General features: G+C 56.3%; 8 protein-coding genes and 1 non-coding gene across 9 annotated transcripts; 6 read left to right on the plus strand and 3 right to left on the minus strand.

The window, feature by feature from the left end:
* Positions 1-404: 404 nt before the first annotated feature.
* Positions 405-2205, minus strand: THITE_2116489 (uncharacterized protein). The gene is made up of 5 exons (XM_003653903.1): positions 1707-2205; positions 1368-1592; positions 1136-1297; positions 974-1066; positions 405-916 (listed from the first exon to the last, which is right to left on the minus strand). Exons 1-5 carry the CDS (start codon positions 1872-1874, stop codon positions 797-799), a joined length of 768 nt encoding a protein of 255 aa, XP_003653951.1. The 5' UTR covers positions 1875-2205; the 3' UTR covers positions 405-796.
* Positions 2206-2484: 279 nt separating this feature from the next.
* THITE_t106 lies at positions 2485-2576 on the minus strand. Its single transcript has one exon. It is a non-coding gene; the product is annotated as a tRNA-Glu (tRNA).
* Positions 2577-3279: 703 nt separating this feature from the next.
* Positions 3280-6015, plus strand: THITE_2049779 (glycoside hydrolase family 2 protein; the record flags this gene model as incomplete). The annotated part of the gene is made up of 1 exon (XM_003653904.1): positions 3280-6015. The coding sequence occupies one exon, from the start codon at positions 3280-3282 to the stop codon at positions 6013-6015; it is 2736 nt and encodes a 911-aa protein (XP_003653952.1).
* A 1339-nt stretch (positions 6016-7354) lies between these two features.
* Positions 7355-9123, plus strand: THITE_2116495 (uncharacterized protein). Its single transcript, XM_003653905.1, has 3 exons — positions 7355-7838; positions 7928-8317; positions 8392-9123. Exons 1-3 carry the CDS (start codon positions 7674-7676, stop codon positions 8875-8877), a joined length of 1041 nt encoding a protein of 346 aa, XP_003653953.1. The 5' UTR covers positions 7355-7673; the 3' UTR covers positions 8878-9123.
* A 1529-nt stretch (positions 9124-10652) lies between these two features.
* On the plus strand, positions 10653-12222 carry THITE_165536 (squalene epoxidase; the record flags this gene model as incomplete). The annotated part of the gene is made up of 3 exons (XM_003653906.1): positions 10653-11192; positions 11252-11888; positions 11948-12222. Exons 1-3 carry the CDS (start codon positions 10692-10694, stop codon positions 12220-12222), a joined length of 1413 nt encoding a protein of 470 aa, XP_003653954.1. The 5' UTR covers positions 10653-10691.
* Positions 12223-12917: 695 nt separating this feature from the next.
* On the minus strand, positions 12918-14138 carry THITE_2116496 (uncharacterized protein). Its single transcript, XM_003653907.1, has 3 exons — positions 13639-14138; positions 13505-13575; positions 12918-13432 (listed from the first exon to the last, which is right to left on the minus strand). Exons 1-3 carry the CDS (start codon positions 14109-14111, stop codon positions 13179-13181), a joined length of 798 nt encoding a protein of 265 aa, XP_003653955.1. The 5' UTR covers positions 14112-14138; the 3' UTR covers positions 12918-13178.
* A 1604-nt stretch (positions 14139-15742) lies between these two features.
* On the plus strand, positions 15743-17091 carry THITE_125550 (uncharacterized protein; the record flags this gene model as incomplete). Its single annotated transcript, XM_003653908.1, has 4 exons — positions 15743-16095; positions 16155-16782; positions 16886-16899; positions 16932-17091. The coding sequence occupies 4 exons, from the start codon at positions 15743-15745 to the stop codon at positions 17089-17091; spliced, it is 1155 nt and encodes a 384-aa protein (XP_003653956.1).
* A 711-nt stretch (positions 17092-17802) lies between these two features.
* Positions 17803-18234, plus strand: THITE_2089113 (uncharacterized protein; the record flags this gene model as incomplete). The annotated part of the gene is made up of 1 exon (XM_003653909.1): positions 17803-18234. The coding sequence occupies one exon, from the start codon at positions 17803-17805 to the stop codon at positions 18232-18234; it is 432 nt and encodes a 143-aa protein (XP_003653957.1).
* Positions 18235-18412: 178 nt separating this feature from the next.
* Positions 18413-19445, plus strand: THITE_2116497 (uncharacterized protein; the record flags this gene model as incomplete). Its single annotated transcript, XM_003653910.1, has 1 exon — positions 18413-19445. A coding segment is annotated over one exon (806 nt), but the record flags the coding sequence as incomplete, so codon positions are not given.
* Positions 19446-22933: the final 3488 nt, after the last annotated feature.

Consider the following 22933-nt stretch of genomic DNA (forward strand, 5'->3'; position numbering starts at 1 on the left):
GATCGGTCTTTCGTTGATTCTCAACTCAAAGTCGCAGCCACGCTGCTGAAGTTCCGTGTAATTGCTGCTGAAGTGATCAGAATTAACTCATCACTTCAGCTTGGTATCAGACTGCCATCTGGATCAGCATGTCTCTATACTTCCGATCTCTCTGGCTTGCCCCCTCCCTTCCGCCCCCCCCCCCAAAAAAAAAATAAATTAAAATAAAATAAAATAAAATAAAATACACCATATTCACAAAGTCTGGCAACGTCTACTCCATTAGATACCTCAACTAACCTCCCCTACTCCGATGTGTCACCTGACCTCTCTTGAAGAATCTCTGGCCGCAGCTGGACCATCTTGTTGGACTCCCCTCGGGCATTCTTCTTGGGATCCCACTCGGCATCCGCAGGGCTGCCGCCCGCTAGATTCCTCCGATCACGCGGGGGGAACCACTCGGGCATGATGGAACGGGAATGTCAAGGGACTGCTGACTCCACGAGGACGAGAGGGAGACATTGAAGGTGTGCCGGCCACCCCATGTATACTCTCAGGTTGGGCCGATGAGTTGGCTAATACCGCGGTTGCACCAATCTGATCTGTGTGCCGAGATCTTCCAAGCCATTTAACTTTTACTTTGCTTCATCCAGCTGGTGACAACGACCCATCTCTGAAGGTATCATCTGCCTTCCTGCAACCAATTCACTTCATTAGCCCCTGAGAAGAAACCCATCGGTCAGCTCGGCACCCCGCTCACGAGACCCGAGGTGCAGCACATCCCGTTAGCCCAGGTCTAAAACCCACATCCAACTAGCTACATGACGTGGCTCTTGGACTTTCTCTGGCCTATGGCGATGAGGTCTCGTAGACCAAAGCCCTTGTTCCAGCCCTTTCCGGACTCCCGGGCCTCCTTGATCTTCCAGAAGATGGTACCCTGGAGAAGTCAGCATCCGAGGATGAACGAGGAGACCTGAGCAGCAAGCACACTCACATCATAGGTCTGCCGGAGATCCTCCTTGGACACACGTCCATTCTTCTGCAACAGCAGCCAGGTGGTGCCAAACTCGAAGATGGCAGCGCCCCACTGAAGGCACCTGTTAGCAACGCTTCGTTGCTAAAAAACGCTCCCAGCCACCGTATCTGGTAAACATACCCCGAACGGATCGGCGGCCAGCCGATGGCCCTTAATCATGCGCCACAGCTCACCCGCCGACAGCGAGCCGGAGTTGTGGACGTCCCACTTGGAGAACATGTCCTCGAACATCTGCGGCACAAAGCGGCCCTCCTTGTCGTACGTGCCGGAGTCGGAGCCGTGCTGTCCTTTCATCAGCGTTCCCCGCTCACATACGACCTGACCTGACCGTAGGTACCAGTGCAAAGCCTACCTTCGCCTTATGGATCCCGCCCACGTACACGCGGAACAACGGGTCCGGCCACCACGACACGGCCAGCCGCGTCGGGTAGGAGAAGTTGACATTGACGATGAGCATCGCGAGCAGCGAGAACAGCACGTTGAACCCGAGGTCCCGGAAGCCGATGTAGGTGTCCCACGGAGAGATCAGCCCGTCGGCGTCGCGGTCCCAGAACAGGACGTGCTGCTGGAGCACCGTCTACAAGATATACCGCCCCAGTCAGCCATCCACCTGGGCTTATTCATGCCCGTCCGATCGGAATCTTGATGTGGCGAGAATGGAGGTAAGAGCACCACAGAAAAGGAAGCTCACGTAATCTTTGTACTTGACCACCGACTCGGGGCTACCATCCGGCGCCGCGGTCGACGCGGCAATGTTTGCGCGCGCAATGCCCGGCTTGGACAGGAAGGCATCGACGTTGGCGGCCTGCTTGCGCGCGGCTGTCGGTGGGCAGTGGGAGGCGGCCGTGTCAAAATCCATGGTGCTGGCTATGGTGGTGGTGGGGCTGGATCCGCCTGACACGGAGGCTTCGGCGTGGGCGGGGGAGGTGGAAGATGATTGTGATGCTGATGGTGGTTTTGGATGGCCGCTGCCGGGGTGGGAGCCGGCAGGCTTTTTGTTCTTGCTCTTGTTCTTTGATTTGGCCGTGGTGGGCGAGTTGGGGAGGGGATTGAAGGGGCCAAGTGAACCGTGATGAAATTGACTTAAAATTGAAGAGAGGGATGAGAAGACGGGCTTGGAAACCGGTCTACGCACACAACAGATGCATGAAATGCTCGACTAACCTACGTTCTGTAATGGCCGATTAGGGGTAAGCCCTTGTTTGGCATGATGTCAGGATTACTGCTGCGCGTTTTCATACTTTCATAAGGTAGGGTACAAAAGGGCCCTGACGTCACGACATGTCTGGTCAGGGGCATGTCAGGCTACAATCACATGCGCGCAATCAAGCACACTCGAACAGCTGTGGAGCGCGTTCCTTGCCCTAGATCGGAGTTGCAGGGCTGAAACTTGTTGGCACATCGAGCGCTGCCCGGATCCAATGCAGGTTGGGAGATTCAGACACAACCGGGGCAAAAAGAACATTACGCTCGGATACCGGGAGTCGAACCCGGGGCTGTTGAGAGAGCAGTCACCCCTGAGGAGTGAGAGTCAACGATGTTACCGCTACACCATACCCGACTGAGTCAGATGTGGTTCCGAATGTTGGATTCGGCCAACGGAATCAGAGCTTTTTGAAAAGCCCTGCAGGGGTGACTGCTGTGGACTCCGCGTGGTGTGGACTCCACATTGGACGCTGCTTTAGGCACGATCACGTTGGGGACCTTAATTCTTCTATCCAACTCATAAGACTTCAGTGGTCTTGTTGAACTTGGAATATCCAGACGGCAACACAGACAACGAGGGTGGAAGGCCGGGTGCTGCCCTACCATAACAACTATACCGTCCAGTTCAGTTTACCCGCCCAAAGCCGCGCCTCGGTACTTACTCGGCATATCTATACCGGAAAGGCTGGCGGGAGCATTCCATTCGTGGCCACCGAAACGGAGAAATATGCAGATGCAACGCAAGTGGCCGCCAGCTCGCCCGTCAATATGCAGACTTGATTGCCGTGCGCGCGGGCCGCACGACTTGGCTTTGCCAGGGGCGGCAGGCGGACGGCCAAAGAGGGACCAGGTCACGGTGGTGCTTTCACCCCGCGACGCCTTTCGAGATGCTGTGCTACTTGCTACTTATGCGCCACGCCTGCCGTGGAATCTTGCCTACCCAGTGGCCGGCTGTCGCTCTTGCCATTATTTGAGCTGGCCCCTGAGCCGCTCACAAAGCCCTTCCGCCACCTCGCGTTGAGCTCAAGTCAAGCATAATTAGACGCCACACATACACAATGCGTACACGGAGGCTCTATACTGTCTTTCCCTTCGCCTCCCGGCTCGCGACAGCGACGGGCGCTGCTCTGGTGTCCTCGCCTGGCGAAACGGCGGCCATCCCATCGTGGGACCTGCAGTCGACGGCATCAGTTGGAACCGATCTGGGCACTCTCTCGCGGACGGGGCTAGACACAGCATCATGGCACCATGTCAGCAGCTCCAAATGCACGCTCATGGGCTGTCTCATCCAAGCAGGCGTCTACAACGAGACCGAACTATTCTACTCGGACAACCTGCTCAAGGTCGACGATAAGCAGTTTTCGGTACCCTGGATCTACCGCCATGAGTTCTCGCTGCAGCCTGCCGCCGGCCAGCACTTCTTTCTGCAGACGCACGGGATATCCTCGCGGGCGGACATCTTCCTCAACGGACAACAGGTGGCCTCCTCCTCGGAGCAGGCGGGCGCGTACGCTGGCCAGACGTACGAGATCACCAAGCTGGTCGGAAGCGAGAATGCCCTGGCCATCCAAGTGCATCCCACCGATTACTACCGCGACTTCGCCGTCGGCTTTGTGGATTGGAACCCCTGGCCGGCAGACAACGGGACGGGTGTCTGGCGCGACGTCGAAGTCAAGCAGACCGGCCCCGTCATGCTCGAGCCGCTGCGCGTGGTGACCCAGCTCGGCACGCCCCTGGGCATCTCTCCAGCCAACGTGACGCTCAAGGCTCGCGCGCACAATCTGGAGAATTCGTCCATCACCGTCACAGTAACCGGTCTAGTCGCGCCGGTTTCGGGCGGCGGCGCGGTGATCTGGACTAAGGCCTTGACCCTGCCACCACTCTCCGTCACCGACATCGTCCTCGACACTGTCGTGCATAAGCCCGCAATCTGGTGGCCGCGGCAGTGGGGCGAGCAACCGCTGTACAACGCCAAGATTACGGTCACCACTGCCGACGGCGGCCTGTCGGACGCGGCCTGCAGCGAGTTCGGCTTCCGCAGCGTGACCCGCACACTGAACTCGTTCAACGACACGGCGTACTACGTCAACGGCCACCCGTTCCAAGTCATCGGCGGAGGCTACTCCTCCGACATCTTCCTCCGGTGGGACACCGCCCGATGGGAGACGCAGCTCCGGTACGTCCTCGACCTCGGCTTCAACACGGTCCGCCTCGAAGGCAAGAACGAGCACCCGGAGCTCTACTCGACGGCCGACCGCCTCGGAGTCATGATCATGCCCGGCTGGGAATGCTGCGACAAGTGGGAAGCCTGGAGCTACAACGACAACCTTGCCGTCCCCTCCCCGATCTGGTCCGCGGCCGACTACGCCATCGCCAACCAGAGCATGCTCCACGAAGCCGCCATGCTGCAGCCCCACCCCTCCGTGCTGACCTACCTGATCGGCAGCGACTTCTGGCCGGACGAGCGCGCGACGGCGCTCTACCTCGCGGCCCTCCGCTCGCTGGACTGGCCGACCCCCGTGGTTTGCTCGGCGGCCAACCACACCTGCTCCGCACAGACCGGGCCCTCGGGCATGCGCATGGACGGACCCTACGACTGGGTGCCGCCCAGCTACTGGCAGTCCACACCACCTGCATCCGCGGCGCTCGCGGCGCCCTTCGCGGGCTTCAACACGGAGCTCAGTCCCGGCTGCGGCACGCCGCCGCTGGCGTCGCTTTCGAAATTCCTTTCGCCGGCCGACCTGGACGCGCTCTGGCGCGACCCCTCCGCCCGGCTGTTCCACATGTCGCGCGCCGGCTCGTCGTTCGAGACGCGGGGCATCTTTGATGCCGCGCTCGCCGCCCGCTGGGGAGCCCCCGCCGGGCTGGCGGATTACCTGCTCAAGGCGCAGCTGATGGACTACGAGGCGGTGCGGGCGCAGGTGGAGGGCTTCACCGCGCGGTGGGCGCCCGAGGAGGCGCATGCGCCTCCCGGTGGGGGAAGGGGGAGGTCGGCCACCGGGATGGTCTACTGGATGTGCAATGCGGCGTGGCCGGGTCTGCACTGGCAGCTGTGGGACTGGTATATGCGGCCGGCGGGGGCGTATTTTGGGGCCAAGGTGGGCGGCAGGTTGGAGAGTGTGGTGTGGGATGCCGTGGGGAAGGCCGTGTGGCTGGTGAACCGGTCGCTACACGGGCGCGGGCACAGGCAGATCGCTGTCGACGTGCTGCGGGCGGATGGGCGGGTAGTGTATCGGCGGGTTATTCCGGTGCAGGCGATGCCAAATCGGAGTAGAAAGGTGTTGGCGTTGGATTGGGCGTTGTGGGGCGTGAGAGACGTGGTGTTCCTGCGGTTGGTGTTGACGGATGGAAAGGGGACGGTGCTGAGTCGGAATGTTTACTGGGTGGCGGACACGCTCAACGAGCTGGACTGGGACAACACGAACTGGTACGTCACGCCGGTGACCAGGTATGCCGACTACACGGCGCTGAACAGACTCGCGCCGGCGCGTGTCTGGGCGGTAGCTGTTCGCGACCGGGAGGACGGGGTGGCGGTGATTCTGGAGAACAAGTCGCGGGTGCCGGCCTTTTTTGTCAGTTTGAATCTGGTGGACCGCCGGGGACAGGATGTTCTCCCGCTGACCTGGGACGACAACTACGTCACGCTGTGGCCGAGAGAGAGGATGACCCTAAGGGCCAAGGCCGTGGCCGGGACGAAGTGGGAACCCGCTGCCGTGGAAGTGGAGGGGAAGAATGTAGGCAAGCAGACGGTACCATTGAGCTACGGGCCTAGCTTCGCTCAGAAGTCAAACTAGGCAAAAGCACACTAGTGTAACGAGACACCGTATATTTAGAGCGAGAAAAAAAAAAAAAAAAAAGGTTAGCATGCGGTAGCGGTAGCGGCAACGAGCATAGTTGCCGTGACCAGGCCCAGTTCCTTTTTTTTCTTTTTTTTTTCTTTTTTTTTTTTTTTAAGTTGATGAGTTGCAGTACTAATCGATGCTCGACCCCTAACAACCTACTCAAGATGTCATTCCGAGAATCTTTGCCTGGCTGCTGTGGTACGAGGACCGTTGAACAGAGGAGAGTCCCAGTCATAAACAAGGGGCATTACCGACTAGAATCGAATAGAAATCGCAGGAAACTTTGACTAAAGCGAAGCCTTGATGACGAGCCTTTCGGTATGCGGATTACGGTATACACAGAGGAAGCGAGGAAGGAAGCTTTGGTGCATTTCTTAGGCAAATCCTCCAGAGTTATCTGAGCAGCGATTGGATGCCACACTGCAGCTGTGCCGTGTCTCGGCGGTGGAGATGGCCCTCTGCTCGCGTACAACTGTCTCCATCAATCCCCCATAGGGCTGTGTCCCCTTACACTACCTAACTACAGTGTTGATCCTATATCGACGTAGAGTAGTGACATCCGGGTACTGGCTTCGTTGGCGGCTTACAGTATATGTAGGACCATCGTTGGCCGCTTGCTATACCGTTATCTCGACAATGCGGGGTGGTGGGCGCTGTCGAGGGTGGTGTTGACGTCATGGTGGTTGTGGTGTTGTGTCTTCGGCGATTGACACGGGATGGCCAAATCCATCCTCCAGTCGTGTATGTACACCAGGCGGCCAACGCAGGTTTCCTGGCCATTGCGGAGCTTCTCGCGCATCGCATCGGCCTCGCTGAGCTTCGCTTCACCACTTACGCAGCACTGGAGCGTGGCACAGTCAAGGATCTCTTCTAAGAATAGTGTAAGCGAGTTACAAGCTAACTGGAGGTGATGGACGAGATTCCTGCAGCAGATAGACCCCTCCTCGCATTCTGTCGCCGCCATCCATCAATTGGAAGAGACAAGTGCAGCTTGAGATATAGGCAACTCCGACTCGGCAGACACTCGAGCTAGCCATTCGAACGACAAATCAGCGAAGTCCTTCGAAGTGCAGGTGGAGCTTGTCAGGGCAAGCCTAGCCGCCCCCAATGGCCAACTGTGATCCAGGTTCTGCAAGCCATTACAGTCGTTAGGTGGTCCTGGCTCATTGCGGGTTCGAACAGACACCAGCGTGGAAACTTTTTGCGACAGCCCGGATGCATAGCATCAGTGATTACATAACCCGACGAGACGGGGTATTCTTTAATCCGAACCTGATTGGTTTTCAAAAGAGACGGATTACGCGTGGGGGCTTCGCAAGGTTGCAAGAACACAGCAACTAGCAGCTTCTAAGCTGACTAAAAGTCGGGAAATAGTTGACGAGGCTCCACACTGCATTGCTGTCTCGCGGATATGACGTTTGCACGGTTGGGTGTCAGGAGCTAAGGGGAAGGGCCCACAGATATCTATATATTAGAGCTGGAAGTGACGAAAGAGACACCGCGGTCACCGTCGAACAATCATCCATCCGCTCAACCCTCGCGACAGTTCGCTTGACTACCTACCTCACTGCACCCATCCCTAAACCCAAGAACCATCCCATAGCGACACCATGTCTTTGCCGAGCACCCAGAAGCAATGGCTCATTCAGGGCACTGACAAGGGCTTTGACGGCCTGCTTTACCAAGACGCCCCAGTCCCTGCAGTCGGCGACAACGAGGTGCTTGTCAGGCTGCGCGGCGCGTCGCTCAACTACCGCGACCTGATCATTCCCCAGGTAATTACAGACTTCTCTTTCGCCTCCTCTCCCCTTTATCCAGCCCTCCACGCCAACTTCTGAATACCACCGGCACTGACGCCTACCAGGGCAAGTACCCCCTGCCGCTCAACCTGCCGGTCGTGGCCGGCTCGGACGGCGCAGGCGAGATCGTGGCGGTCGGCGCCAACGTGACCAAGTGGAAGCCCGGCGACCGGGTAGTCACGCTGTTCAACCAGGGCCACCAGCGCGGCGCGATCGACCCGGTCGCCGCGCGGACGGGCCTGGGCGGCTGCCTCGACGGCACGCTGCGGCAGTACGGCGTGTTCTCGCAGGACGGCGTCGTGCGGCTGCCGCGGCACCTCGACTTCGTCGAGGGCGCCACGCTGACCTGCGCCGGCCTGACGAGCTGGAATGCGTTGTACGGCCTGAAGAGCGTGCGGAAGGACGACACGGTGCTGGTGCAGGGCACGGGAGGCGTTAGCTTGTTTGCCTTGCAGGTACGTTCTCGGCGTTGACTTCGCTGTTTGCTTTCATCAAGAAAGGCATATTGACGAGCGATTGGGGGTGATAGTTCGCCAAAGCCGCCGGTGCGACCGTCATCGCGACCACGTCGTCGGAGAAGAAGGCCGAGATCCTCAAGAAGCTCGGCGCCGACCACGTCATCAACTACCGCGAGGACCCGCACTGGGGCGAGACGGCGCGCAAGCTGACGCCCAACGGTGAGGGCGTCGACCATGTGATCGAGGTCGGCGGCGAAGGCACCATGACGCAGAGCCTGCGTGCCATCAAGATGGAGGGCGTCATCTCCGTCATCGGCCTGCTGACCGGCGCGGGGTCCAAGGACAGCATCATGGAGACCCTCATGCGGCTGTGCACCGTCCGCGGAGTGTATGTTGGATCGCGCGAGCAGATGGAGGACATGGTGCGCGCCATTGAGGAGCACAACATCCGTCCGGTCGTCGACGAGCACGTGTTCACGCTGGACAAGATCAGGGAGGCGTACGACTTCATGGTGAGTACACTCGTCTGTCGATCTAGTTACGAATGGGTTTGCTGACAAGACTGCAGTGGGCGCAGAAGCACTTCGGCAAGGTGGGCATCAAGATTGAGTAAGCGGCAACAGTGGTAGGTGAGAACATGGAATGAGTTTATGGGATACGAAGGATTGTACGCTACGCCGATCTACCAGTACCAGGAAGAAGGCGGCTAGAAAATTGATCTAAAACAGCGCTCGAATGCAATGTCCTACTACCACACCCTTTCCCTCTCGCTGCGAACCCCTTTAGACACCACGAGCCACTCAATTCGGCCGAGCAGGCCCTTCGCCCGACACCGCTGACTCCCCTCCAATCTCTAACTCCACCTGTGCCAGCGCCGGCTCATCCACGGTAACGGTATACCTTCCAGGGTACAGTACCGCATTGCCCTCTCATCTTGCTTGGCCAGACTGCCGAGCATCACTCCAGCCACGAAGCAGCCGCCCGCCCGGCGCGAGGTCGCAAATGCGCGCCTACGCCGCCAGCATTGCTGGAGATGTTGACTTCAACGCTGGTGCCCGATTGGAGCGGCTCGATGACAGACGGCCCAGGACGCTACCCGGGTTGCAATATTCATGATCAATGCGACTCTGCGGCCGCACTATAACGGCGTTAGCTGGGGCCTGGAACAGAAAGATCGGGTTCGTCACTAAAAGACATTCCAAGCCACTAGCAGAATCTCGTAAACCAATGCACCAAACACTTCCCCAAGCCTAGTGAAGCCACCCTCATGCATGCGGTACTTCATGTCAAGGTCCTCCTTGGCCTTGTCCACATCGTCAATGATCTCGAGGTCAACGCCACAGTTTTTGAGGGATGCCTTCTTGAGCCCCAAGTTGGTCTCGAATGTCTTCGCCCAGCCCAGAGACTGTAAGAGACTGAGCGAATTGCGAAGCAAGAATGCGGATGCTCACAGCAACAGTGGACAGTAGACGCGGCGGTGTGACCAGTGATCAAAGAATAACACCACTAACCGCCGAGCCAAAACACGAACCCAACAGGACTAGACATGCAGTATATACTGATACGCCGCCCGCTACCACAGCACGAGTCGCCCAGGCGGCGTGGTTAGACATGACCTTGCAAGCTGCTAGAATCTTTTGTCTTACCCTTTCTTCCTTGACCGTAGCGTACTTATCGAGCCAGCTCAGCCAATTGTAACAGCCTCCAGAGGCCGTTATAAAGGGTGCCCAGAGGCCATTCCCTCCCAGGGCATTCGTAACGTCTCAGAAGCACGTTGCATCTAGTTCTGGACCATGTAATGCAGCGCCATGCGCGGTGGATGCAGAGGCGAGAGCCCAGGGGCCGAGGTTGGTAAGCTCAGTCACGCTTCCACATTAGCAATCCTCCGTCTTGAACCCCTTTCTCTACGTCATGGAATCCCCCCCCCCCCCCCCCTTACCCCCCCTTTTTTTTTAAAAAAAAAAAAAAAAAAATGTATGGCCAATTCTTGAGGTGCGATCCTCAGCTTACCGGTTAGTAATTCGTCACAGAGTACCCACGTTAAGCTTCTAGCTTAAGGCCGAAAAAGGAAAGCTGAGGGATTCTCACGGCTTGGAGGCCATTTCATTATCGCGAGGCCATGCCACACCTAACTAGTGTAGTGCTAAAAGCTTGGCCTTGCCCCTGAATCCAGGAGGCGGCAGCGTCGGCGGCCCGCAAAGAAATATGCACGACCTCATTGGGCCGCTGCCGGTCGTCTACAACGAGCTTGAGCCACCAACAGCTGAACTTCAAAGTGCGCAGGGGCTGCCGAAGTCGATTCTCCCTGAACTGATACTGCCAACGCCGATGCCCCGAAACTCAGCAAATCCGTTTCCGCATCGCGGCAGCAATGCCGCCCGCCTTTGACGTGCTCGTCGTCGGCGCGGGCGTTGCTGGATGCGCCATTGCGACCGCCTTCGCACGGCAGGGTCGACACGTCCTCGTGGTGGAAAGGAACCTCGCCGAGCCCGACAGAATCGTGGGCGAGCTGCTCCAGCCCGGCGGCGTGGCTGCCATCGCCGCGTTGGGCCTGAGCCACTGCTTGGACGGCATCGAGGCGACGCCCGTCAAAGGCTACCATCTCTTTTGGAAGGACGAACAGGCCGCCTTTTGGTTCTGCCCCTTTTCCGGCTCCAACAATCGCGTCCTCGATACGCCTGGCTCCAAGCCTATCCCGCCAACCGGGCGGAGTTTCCACCATGGGAAGTTCATTGAACGCCTCCGTGCTTCTATTGCCGCGGAACCTAACGTTACGCTCTTGGAGGCAACCGCCTTGGAGCTGCTCAGAGATGAGACGACGGGCGCAGTCGTCGGAGCGGCGTGCGCGCGCACGGGAGATTCACCCGCGAAGGTCGGTGGAAACGTGCTTCGGGATGCGGATGAGAGAGAGTTGCCTGACCGGTTACACAGCACTACGCATCTCTGACCGTCCTGGCCGACGGCTCTTGTTCCAACTTCAGGTCGCTGTTTACCCCCCACCGACCGAAGGCTCAGTCGCGATTCTGGGGCCTCGAGCTCGTGGACGCTCGTCTCCCCCGGCACGGCTACGCATTCGCGGTTCTGGGGCAAGGCCCGCCAATCTTGATGTACCAGATCGGCGCTCGAGAAACTCGCATTCTGATCGACATTCCCCACGACAAACAACGCCAACTCAGGACGACTGCATCGGTCAGGCGGTACATCCAACAGCACGTCGTGCCGATCGTTCCCGAATCTGTCCGACCCAGTCTCGAGAAGGCCGCCGCGCAAGGGCGCCTTCGGAGCATGCCCAACGCATGGATGCCAGCGAGTCGAAGTGCGGTGCCCGGGCTAGTCATGCTGGGCGACGCCGCCAACATGCGACACCCAATCACTGGCGCCGGCATGACTGTAGCGCTCAAGGATGCAGTTCTGCTCTCCCAACTGCTGAGTCCCGAGAAAGTTCCATTTCTGGGTAACTCCGGGGCTGTGCGGAAGGCAGTCCGCGGCTTTCACTGGCGGAGGAAGGCCCACAGCGCCACTCTGAACATCCTCGCCCTGGCGCTCTACCTCCTGTTTGTCTCCGAAGGTCCGTTCCTGCTGCTCTCTGTGTGCTGGTCGTGATGCGCACCACTAACTTGCGCACAGATCCATCCCTGATCATCATGCAACGGGGCTTCATCCGCTACGTCCAAGAAGGGGAAAAGAACTTCGCCGAGCCTGCATGGCTGATGGGCGGCCTTGTCGATAGCCCTTTCCTCCTGTTTTACCATTTCTTCATGGTGGCCCTCTATAGCATCCGCTTACATCTCGGGCAGGCCGGCTGGCTCGGCGTTCCCAAGGCGGTGCTGCAGTCGACGCTGGTGTTCGCGTCCGCTGTCGGAATCATCTGGCGGCCTATCGTTGACGAGTTGCGCCAGTAGCCAGCCAGAAATGCACAGTTTAGGGCCTTGGTTGGGCGACTGTTCTGCAGCCTCGGCGGCTGGAGATGCAAGGCTTCCAGCACTTTTTCATCTAAGCGGGGAAGTTTGACCAGGTGGTGAAGCATTACCATATCTCATTCCATGTGGTGCAATTCTCAACTGTTTTGTGTGACTGCCGGTATAGGTCCTACTTCCCGGGCGATGACCCGAGAAAGGAACTGATTGCGCCAGGGAAAGAAAACTGGCTCGACCATTTAGGAGGCGTGAGCAGCTGGGATTCAACCAAGTAAAAGCGGTAACGTTGCAAGCTGCAGCGAGATGGACTCACCGCCACCGACGAAGATCCGCAAGGCTGCCCTGTATATGTGCATTCAGTATACACTAGCTGCCAAATTTGCGAGCCATACTTCCTCATATCCTCCAATCCTTGCTTAACCCCCTTGACGCCTACCAATGCTGTAATCCTACGCCAAAGCTCGCGGCTTCCGCCATGGTCGCCGGACAACAGGCTTTCATGCTTGGAGCTGGCTTGTCAGATCCTCAGCCCAGGCGCAAGGACCACAAACACGAGGAGCACCTGGCTCGTTCAACACAAAGCCTGACCACTCGACAAGTTCTAATGCGTGTCGATTGCCAATGAAACACGCTGAAGAGCCGAGCCTGCCACAATGGAGTGGCGGGAGACTCGGCGTCCGCTCCTAGACTCGGAGGCGCCACCCCGGCGAAGTCTCCGGTCTCGTGGACGCTGTCCCGCCTTATGCTACCGAAAGCAGACCGATTCAGGTCTTACTGGCCAGCTCGGCGCCGCGTCGTCGTCGTCCTTCGGGTTCATTGGGCAGACCACAGAGAACGGTACCCGGTGGGTGGTGAGTGAGCAGCTTCGAGGGAAGACCCAGAGTGTCGCGCCGTCCTTGGCTACGGTGACTCTGAGTAGGGCGTGCGGGAATTGGTTTGTTTCAGGTGCCGCGAACCTGCCGCATCCAATCCTCTCTCTGCCTTTCGCTTGCTTTCATGCCCACATCACTACTCTCAGAAGAAGCAGCGGGTTCCGAAGACGAGCGGATGGTGGGGAGTTGACCGTTGACGCCACCACGCAAGAAGTTTTCGCCGAAGACGAGTTCCACGAACGGCATGAGCATGGGAATGCAAGCTGAGATGATGACTGCGTTGGCTTCAATGGTAGTCCAGATGACGATATTGACGGAAGTGACTGCGACCGCGCTATTCGTTAGCATGGTGCGGTATCGCTGGAGGGGTACGGGAAGGCAGCGGGAAGCACTACAGGTCAGGTCGTTATACTGTGGTCTGGAAGTCTCAAAGGTCGTGCATTTATACACCGCCACAATGCCGGCGCTGCGTCACGAGATGTCAGAGAACCACTGCCCCGGTGTGCGTGAGAGAATACGAGTGACCTACCAAACCCCAAGCCCCAACGCCGTGATCAGCGCGACTTTCTTTTTGAGATTGATCTGCATCCGCCACAGCACCGCAGCCGGATACAGCGCAAACCAAAAGTCAAACAAGGCCGACGTCGCCCCGCTGGCGATGCTGGTCGCGATCAAGGCGAGGGGGTCCCAGCACCGCGGTACGATCCCAGTCGTCCACAGCGCGCTGGGCGGCTCGCACTGCACGTACGTGAAGGTTATGCACAGCACGGTCAACACGGCATTGACGGCCGCCAGGGCCCAGAGGGCCATCACATGGAGGCGGGATGGGCGGAGCAGGTCTTTGATGAGGATCACGACGGCAAATTTGGGCATCGTGTAGGACAGAATGCCCGGAACGAACCCGATGGTGGTGAAGAGCAGGGCGCGGTGGGCCTGCGGGGTTGCGAGCGTCGAGATGTGACGGCCCAGGCCTGAGTCGACGGCGACCGTGATCAATGCCATGTAGAGGAAGCTTAGGGTCTGGCAATGTGGGAGGTTTCAGCACAGTTGCGACAGCAGCCAGATAAGGAAGAACGAGACACGGTCCGGACAGAACACGCACCAGAGAGACCAGCACGATGTAGTCACCCGTGCCTAACCTGGCCAGCTTTTTAAGCCGGGAGAAGATCCTCCCGGCAACGAAGAGGGACGCCTTTGCTGTGAAAATCCATCCGATGATGAGCACGCGCGGGCCGTTGTTCTCGGCCGCTTCCTCGGCCGTGAGCGCGACTCCCCATGCTGGACCCGACATTGCGGCCGAGTCCAGGAGGAGGGTCACAGTTGACGTTCTTTGGCCGTCGAAAGAAAAAGGAGAGCATTGGGGACGCGGGTTCAACCTTGCGGCAGACCCGCCCACTGAGATCGGCAATGCTCGGCCCCTCGCTCGCTTCGCTCGTTTGATCCTCTGGTTTATGGGACCTTAACTGCATAACGTTGGTACGTTAGAGCCCCGCTGTTTGGACACACCCGGAATATTCGCAAGAACTACCTACTTTACACTAGTGTCCATACGTACACGAGGACCCGACTCGCCAAGCTGGAGTCGTGTCGGATCGAGTCCCGAATACCCGCACGCGTTTGACCAGACATGGGTCCTTAAAAGGGTTGCGGCGTTACCGAAGCGCGCCATCAGGCCGGGCTGGCTCGGGCACCCTTGTACGGATATGTCTTCAACCACGGCTCCCCATAACTCCAGGTACTGTGGTTGCAAGCAAAAGTTAGTCACCCGTGTCAGGTACCGACCAGGATCAGTGTACAGGCGAGTTTCCTCGCAGAACGCGTAGCAAAATCGTGTTTTCGCTCCACAAAACATTCTCATCACCTGCAATGTCCCCGGCTAGTACCTAGCAAGGGGGACTAACTTACATAAGGTACCCATCACACCACAGTACGTCCGTATTCTGTACACTATGTAACGTCACTGAGTAAGCTCGGTCCGGGCCTAAGGGCTTCTTCCTTCCCTCCCGAGTCGATCGGTCCGAACGGATACCACACCCGGCCTTTGAGAGTCTTCCCGCAGTACTCTCGCCGTCCGAACCACTCCAGGACGCTACGGTCATTCGCAAGGCGCTCGCTAAGCACCACGGAATGAATGTATCTGAATCGTTGTCCGACACATGGAACAATGATCTGGGTGCGGTCAACCAGTGGGCAATACGCTAGGGCTGGGGGGCCGTATTCAGTGGAACTTCCGTAAAGTGGCAGCGCTCCGGGCAACCACCCCACGATGATCGCGTTAAGCTGTCGTACTTGGGATACAAGTCGGCGATGGACAAGGTGCGTGCAGCGAAGCCGGAGCTCTCGGGAACAGAAGACCACTGTTCGTCACGCAAATCCTTCCGGGCATACCTAAGTCCAGGTATTCCGCGAAGTAATCCTGCAGCACAGTCAGACACCAATACGCTATACGCTTCCGAATACGCCAAATACGCTGCCGCAAGCGAAGGCGCTATGTCGCTCGTCGGGAAAGACAGTTTTGCCTTCAGATTTGGGTATAAAATGGCCGCCTTCCCAAGGCCAGTCCTCAAAAGACTGAACTCGGCAGCGACATAGCACCCATTCAGCGCAACACAGGAGCCCAGCAACACAGCGCAATGAGCAACATCCGGTCCATCGTCTCCTTTTCCGCGCTTCTGGCTCTAAGCCAAGCCGGATCGAGTGCCGCAGCTACCGTCACAAAGCAATGCGTCCAGCTCGAGGTGCCGGTCCCCGTTGTCGCCACCAATCGCCGCTACAGCATGCCCCGGGTCGAGAGCACTATTGATGCCATAGACTGGACGGTAACTGTCACAACGTGGTCGACCCCCAGCGCCATGGACCGTGTCACCGGGCTCTACCCCGTCAACTCCACGTTCAGGATCAACGCGCAGCTGTGCGTCCCGCCGCGGAACGGGGCAAAATCGGACATTTTGCAGATTGCCACGCCCGGACTGGGCTTTGACAAGAGGTCAGTTTGGTTTTTTGACTTGAGCAACTGAAGCTGACTGTGCCTGCCTTCGGCAACAGATATTGGGACGTGGAGCTTAAGCCGGAGGAGTACTCGTACGTTGATGCGGCAGTCAGCAAGGGGTACTCCATCCTCACCTACGACCGACTGGGCACGGGAAAATCACAGAAGCCCGACGCATACGACGTCGTGCAAATCCCGACCGAGGTCGAGATCCTGGCGGGCCTCACGAACCTCGCTCGCAGCGGCAAGCTGATCAGCTCGTCCAAGGTGCTCGGCAGCACGCACCCCGTCCCAAAGCTCCAGCCTTCCAAAGTCGTCCAGGTCGGCCACGCGTACGGCGCGTACCTGATTACGGTCGCGCTAGGGAAGTACGGCCGTCTGGCCGACGGCGCCGTCCTGACCGGCTTCCTCCTGACTAACCTGACGCGGATGCTCGACGTGCTGAATTACGACCACGCGTTCGCGCGGCAGCACGATCCCGTCCGCTTCGGCGAGTACACCTCGGGATACTTCGTGCTCGAGACCGAGAGCTGCCTCCAGAAGCTCTTCCTCCGCAAGGGCGCCTTCGAGCCGGCGCTGCTGGCCTACACCGAGCGCATCAAGCAGCCCGAGGCCGTGGGCGAGTACGCCTCGGAGGGCACCAGTCCGCTGACGCCTGCGGCGGAGTTTGAGGGGCCGGTTTTGGTGAGTTTTCTTTCCACCGGCGGTACCCGGGTTCTTTTCATTTTGTCTGCCCCATTTGGAGGTTGGACGGGACTACCACTGACGATCTGCGCCCCCAAACAAGCTCTTCAATGGCGAGTTCGACAACTTCGTCTGCATCGGGACTGCAGAAATGTCTACGATGAAGACGCCACGAGGAATGTGTTTCAGCACGCTGTCAATGTCACCTCCTACCTGCAGCCCAACACCGGCCACGCGCTGACGGTGGCCACCAACGCTTCGGCCGGCTACGAGGTCATTCTGCAGTACTTGGACTCCCACGGACTGTAGGCTCCTGTCGAGCCTGGTGATTATGGCACTCGTGGGCGGGACTGGAGGGCCTGTTTGCCCAGGACAGCTCAGTTGCAGATCCCTTTCAATTCCTTTTTGTGATGCCATATCTTGTCACCAGCCCTTTCGTTCGGGAGGGTATTCTGTAAAGAGTTAAGCCACGCTTTCCGGCAATGGCTGGAGTAGAATTGGCCCGTCATTGCTCCAGAATGAAAGGTGGACAATCATTGCGTGAGTTCTCCCGGCCTTGGCCGCTGTGGCGTCGCCCACTCTCTGCCAATGAGGCGCGGCCGGTTGTTCGATCCGCGAGACTCTCAACAACTCAAAGGATATCCAGGCCAGTTTTCTCGTTGATCTGCGTTGCCTTTTGTTGGTGCCTAGTCCACCACTCCACCGGACCGCGTCACTCCGCGTAAGCTGCGGAGCTGTATCCTGCCGACCCATCCCCCGCCCACCGGAGGCTCTGCCATGCTGAACTTCAGTCGTTTGTTTGATGCTCTAATAAAGGCCAGCGAGCCGCGCTCAAGTGGACCCTGCTTCAGCCGCTTCACTTAATCTCACCTTGGCCATCGCAGATCTTGAAAAGATACAACACTTCTCCCCAAACCTCTGCCTCCCCTTATACCGCAGAGAACCGGCAGTCCACCCAAATCTCGACCATCACTTCATACCACCGAGTATCAGACCAGTCACAACGCACCTCAGCCCGCCATGGCTTCCCTCCCCTCCCTCCCGCCATCCGCCACAACCTCCATCCTCCGGGCTGCGCTCCACGACCGCGTGGTGGGCGTCCTCGTCGGCTCCGCCCTCGGCGACGCCATCGGGCTCTACACCGAGTTCCTCACCGCCGCCGACGCCGCCGCCGCCTATCCCACCCGCACCTTCACCCTGACCGCCACCCCACACCCAACCCCCTTCAAGCTCGACATGCACCGCGCGCCCAAAGAGTTAGGCCACTGGACCGACGACACCGACCACGCCCTGCTCATCCTCCTCGCCTTCCTGCACACCGCCCGCACCAGCCCCAGCAGCCCCAACCCCAGCACGCACCCACCCGCAAACGCAACCCCGCAAGCCAACCCGTCCCCACCCCCGCCCCCGCTCCCCACCCAACATGACCTCGCCTTGCGCCTCCACGCCTAGGTGCACGCCGGCCTGCGCCCGCTCGAGACAATGCCCCTCGGCCTAGGCCGACTCGTCGGCACGGTAGTGTCCTCAGCAGGCTTCGACGCGGACCCGGCGCGCTGCGCGCGCGCCGCGTGGGAGCGCGCCGGCCGCCGCCCCGCGCCCAACGGCAGCCTCATGCGCACGCACCCCGTGGGGATGATCTGCCTGTGGCGCGCGGAGGGCGAGGCGTTTGCGCTTGCCGCGGCGCTGTCGCGCGTCACGCATGCCGATCCAAGGTGCGTGCTTGCTTGTGTCATCGGGACGGGGCTGGTCAGGGCGTTGGTGAGGGGGGCGGTAAGTGGTGAGGGGGAGGTGGATGCGTTGGTGGAGCGGGCGGTCGAGTGGTGTAGGGGGGAGGATGCGGAGGGGATGGCGATGGTGAATGTGGAGGAGCTGTGGAGGCATGTGAAGCCCGATGGGGGGCTGGAGGCGCTGCAGTTGGATGAGCGGGCGGCGATCGGGTACGTGTATAAGACGCTGGGGTCCGGGGTGGTGCTGCTGCGGATGGCGATGCGTAGGATGGCGGCAAGTCAGGGCGGGCTGCTGGACAGGACTCGTCTGTTTGAGGAGCTGATCACCGACCTGGTCATGCGCGGCGGGGATGCGGATACGAATGCCTGCTTTGCGGGCGCGCTCCTGGGGGGGTATCTCGGGTACTGCGCCCTGCCGGACCACTGGAAGCATGGCCTGAAGCACGAGGCATGGTTGCTTGGCAAGGCGGAGGCGCTGTGCCAGGTGCTGGGGCTTAAGGACGGGGAATACAACGGCAAGGACGATAAAGACACCGAGGTCCATGGCGGCAAGCCGGAGTTGAGCAAGGAAGAGATGGAAGTGCGCTGGATGCTGCTGCAGCAAGCCATGGTCAAGAAGATGGAAGATGCGGCGAAAGCGGCTGCTTCATCTGCCAAGGATACTTCGTCGAGGTGGCCCTTTGCGTGGCTGTCAAATGGTCCAAAGTAGCTCTGGGCATAAGCGCGTGGTGGCAAGAACAGCAGTAGGTGCGTTTGGTCAATTTGCTGGCCCGCCCGTTAAACCAGCAGCTGGAGTTTGTACTCAATACTTCATTACTTGGTTGTGCCCCTTGACAGTTCGCTGAGAGGTGTTTGGGTGCCAGCTGCTTAACGCCCCCTACTCCAGCTCAACCGGCGTGCAGATTCTGTTCTTGCTTGGAATTAGCTTCCAGGCCGCATTTCCCGGGACAGATGGCGGATATCCCAGGGCGACAAGGCAGATTCTCCAGGCCTTGTCCGCTGTATTAATGCAGTCCCAGACAAATGCCCTCTGCTACCTCAAGCTGCCCCCCTCCCATTCGGTGTACTAGTAGTAGTGTACTCGAACCTCTGCGTGTGGTATTGGCCCGGAGCTGGTTCGGGTGGTCGCTTGACTTTGTTCTGTGAGTGCGGCACGGCAGTCTGACCCGGTGATTAATTGCCCTCCCAAGACAGTTCAGGGCCCAGAGGGCTCCCGAAATGTACTCAGTAGGCCTGGAAAAAGGCTCATAAGCTTGATGGCTGGGTTGGACAGCTCTTATGAGCTGCTGTTATCTCCAATAGCAAGGTTGGTAATCGATCATTCCCGACTGCGACATCCTTCCAGCGTCCCGACCAGGGCAACCCAGAGAGTTATCGCACCACACCACGTTGAGCACGAAACCAGCTGAGTGGCGTGGAAGTAACATGGGTTTTATTTAAATATGCAGCGTGGCGCATACCGAAGGCGCCATTGGCTGGTCCGTCATTCACGGGTCGAGCTATGTTACGGTGACAGTTCAGCCGCGTGGTCTATCCTTCCCGCGACGGTCTTCCCCGCCTTCATACGTTAACGGCTAACGGCGGACCAGTTGAGGACTCGAACGATCCCGGCAGGGGGGGCCGGGGCTGGGGGGAGGGGGCCTCGGGCTTCCCACTGCGCCACCCAACTCCCTGGAAACCGTTCCTCCAAAGCCTGTGATACCGGATGCTCCTGTGCATATAAATAGATGATGACCCCATCTGGGTCAGGCTCTAGGTTAGGGTTGCTCCATACAGGGTTAGCCCTGCATAGCCCATGCGCCCCACACACTGCTAAGATATCTTGGCAGTGGAGGGAGCCTCCCCACATCGAATAGATTATCACTCATTCCACCATTGTATCTATATACTACTATTGTGTACTATCGTATCAAATAGTAGCTACGACTTACGATCGCGCTAACCGCCATCTTATTTATTCTATTTAATCGATTAAATTTATCGATCGAACTATTTGAGTATCCGCAAGCTATCGCAACGGCTCACCTACAAGAGGCCTCTACATTCTACACGGAAGTCAACCGCAACCACCATCTCTACCAAGCTGTCAGCCTACACTGGCATCCACTATACCTCCCCTCCCGCCAAGCGCTATAGTCCCTATGTTCTATATAGTCAAGAAGGCTATATCTTAGCAAATTTTTACACTCTCCTAATCTAAGGCTCGTCGAAGCTTATATCCTACTTACACTGACACCCTCGATACTACAGAGTCCCCCGACTAGTATATAGCTAGTATCTAAAGCTATTACTATATTCTATACAGTTGTTAGCTGCCCTGTTCTAATCTATATCTACTTTACTACTGGATTAGGGTGATGGACTACCTAGACATAGGGGACCCAGTTTTTCTGTTTTTCTATTTGTCTCAGAGCGTTGCATTCGTTGCCAGGGGAGGTCTGACCCTCTGATCACATGTATTTAAGTGGGCTAAGCCCATCTTCTTTATCATTAAGTAAGACATCAAGTAGTTGTCAATATACGTTCGTTGACACTACGTTGGTAGTTCTCCTTCTTCTAGGAAGGCTATTGAGCCTCTCCTTTTATTGTCCTACCTCTATCTAGACGATAGGCATTCGAGCTATTGAGCTCTAACTATATTCTCGTTGTCTTTTGTCTTTTCTACTATATCCTACTAGATATATCTAAGCTATATATCTTCCTTTTAAGAGATATCCTTCCTACTATTCTATATATATTATCTTCATTTGTCTAAAGGGGCACTACATTCCTCTAGGGACTATCTTATACGCCTAGTCCTAGGTATAGTAGGGTAGGTTGATATAGAGGTTTTATACTATTTCAAATAGAGGCTCAATTAGGGAGGAGCTTAGCTCTATATCTAAATGGGATAGTATAGACTACAAAGTCTTCTAAGATCGTAGAACTATACGATACTATATTGATAGCTATATAACGATGATACGACCAACCTATTAAGGCTTTAGTATACCGATACTAGTATCTCTAGGAGGTATAGAAACCTGTTGAGGTATATATATTCTAGGGGTCTATTGAGACCTTGTCCTAGGAGTCCTTCCTTTGCTTAGACGATATAGGGTATCGAAAAGATATCCTATTATCCTTAACACTTTAAAGACCTATTAAAGCTTCATTATTATCAATATAATAGTTGTAAAACGCTAACCTAATCAAAAGACGATAGTTCTATCCTCCTAAGTAGAGATAGGGGTAGAATTTTTATCGATCGTCATTTTCTTCTTTAGTCTAGCCAAACTAATTACGAAAGTAGTTAAACGTAGTAGCTACTTATAAGCTTCTAAGCTTAGGGCTATACCTTTATAACACTTAGCTCCTTCTAATAGTATATCTAGCACTGTTTTATATTAGATATAAAGTCTTAGTATAGACATTTACTTTTCTTTTTAAGAGCTATACTCTTACTACTATTACACTAGTTGGGTTTAGTATATTAGTTGCTAGAGGTATCTAGGTAATCTATAAAGAACCTATAGTCATCCTTTAGGGCCTTTAGACTATATATTCTAAAGGAACCTAGCTATTTAAGAGGTTTTCTTCCTCTAGATAGACGTTGAAGAAGTCGATATTCCTATAGAAGTATATATATCAGTCTTTTTATAGTCTATCGATATAGTCATTACCTTTCTTAAAGACGATAGCTAAACGTCTAATAACTAGACTCTAGCAATATATATATATATTGTCTATAGAAGCTCTAAGAATCCTATTGACCTCTATAATACTATTAATCCTAATACTAACCTCCGAAGAAGAGTCTAAGGATATATCTGTCTTATAGCCTTTCCAAGGTATACTAAGCGAAGAAGACCTAGCCAAAGTAGCGTAGATACCTCTTCTATCTTCGCTAGATACCTTTACTCCGCCTATCTATATAGAGGCATCTACGGTAATACCTTCTAGTCAATCCGAAGCTAAAGCTCTAAAGAAGATAACTAAGTATATTCTTACTACTACGCTTAGTGTAACCTTTCTAACCTTAATGAAGGCTAGCCTTTAGGGCTACTTCTTTAGTTAAAATACTATATAATAGATTAAGACCTTCGAGGAGATATATAAAGCTTATTAAGTCACTAATAACAAGACCTATATATACCTATTTAAGCTCTAGTATAATACTATAATCTAGCTTATTATTTATTATTAGGAGAAAAAGGACTAAGAGACCTAGGCCGCTTTCAAAGCTAAGTTCCTAAAGCGTTAGAAGGGCAACGACCCTAAGTAGTATAGTAATAGAGGTTACCTTTATAATCTAATTGAAGGGAGATACTAGCTAGTCGATAAGGTTATCTACAACTACTTTAAGTTGATTGACTATATATACGTTATTGCCCTTGCTAAAGTTTATAAGGAGCTATAGTATATAATCGTTCTAATAGTGTAGT

This window comes from Thermothielavioides terrestris, chromosome 3 (genome assembly GCF_000226115.1).
Source record: "Thermothielavioides terrestris NRRL 8126 chromosome 3, complete sequence".
Classification (NCBI taxonomy): domain Eukaryota; kingdom Fungi; phylum Ascomycota; class Sordariomycetes; order Sordariales; family Chaetomiaceae; genus Thermothielavioides; species Thermothielavioides terrestris.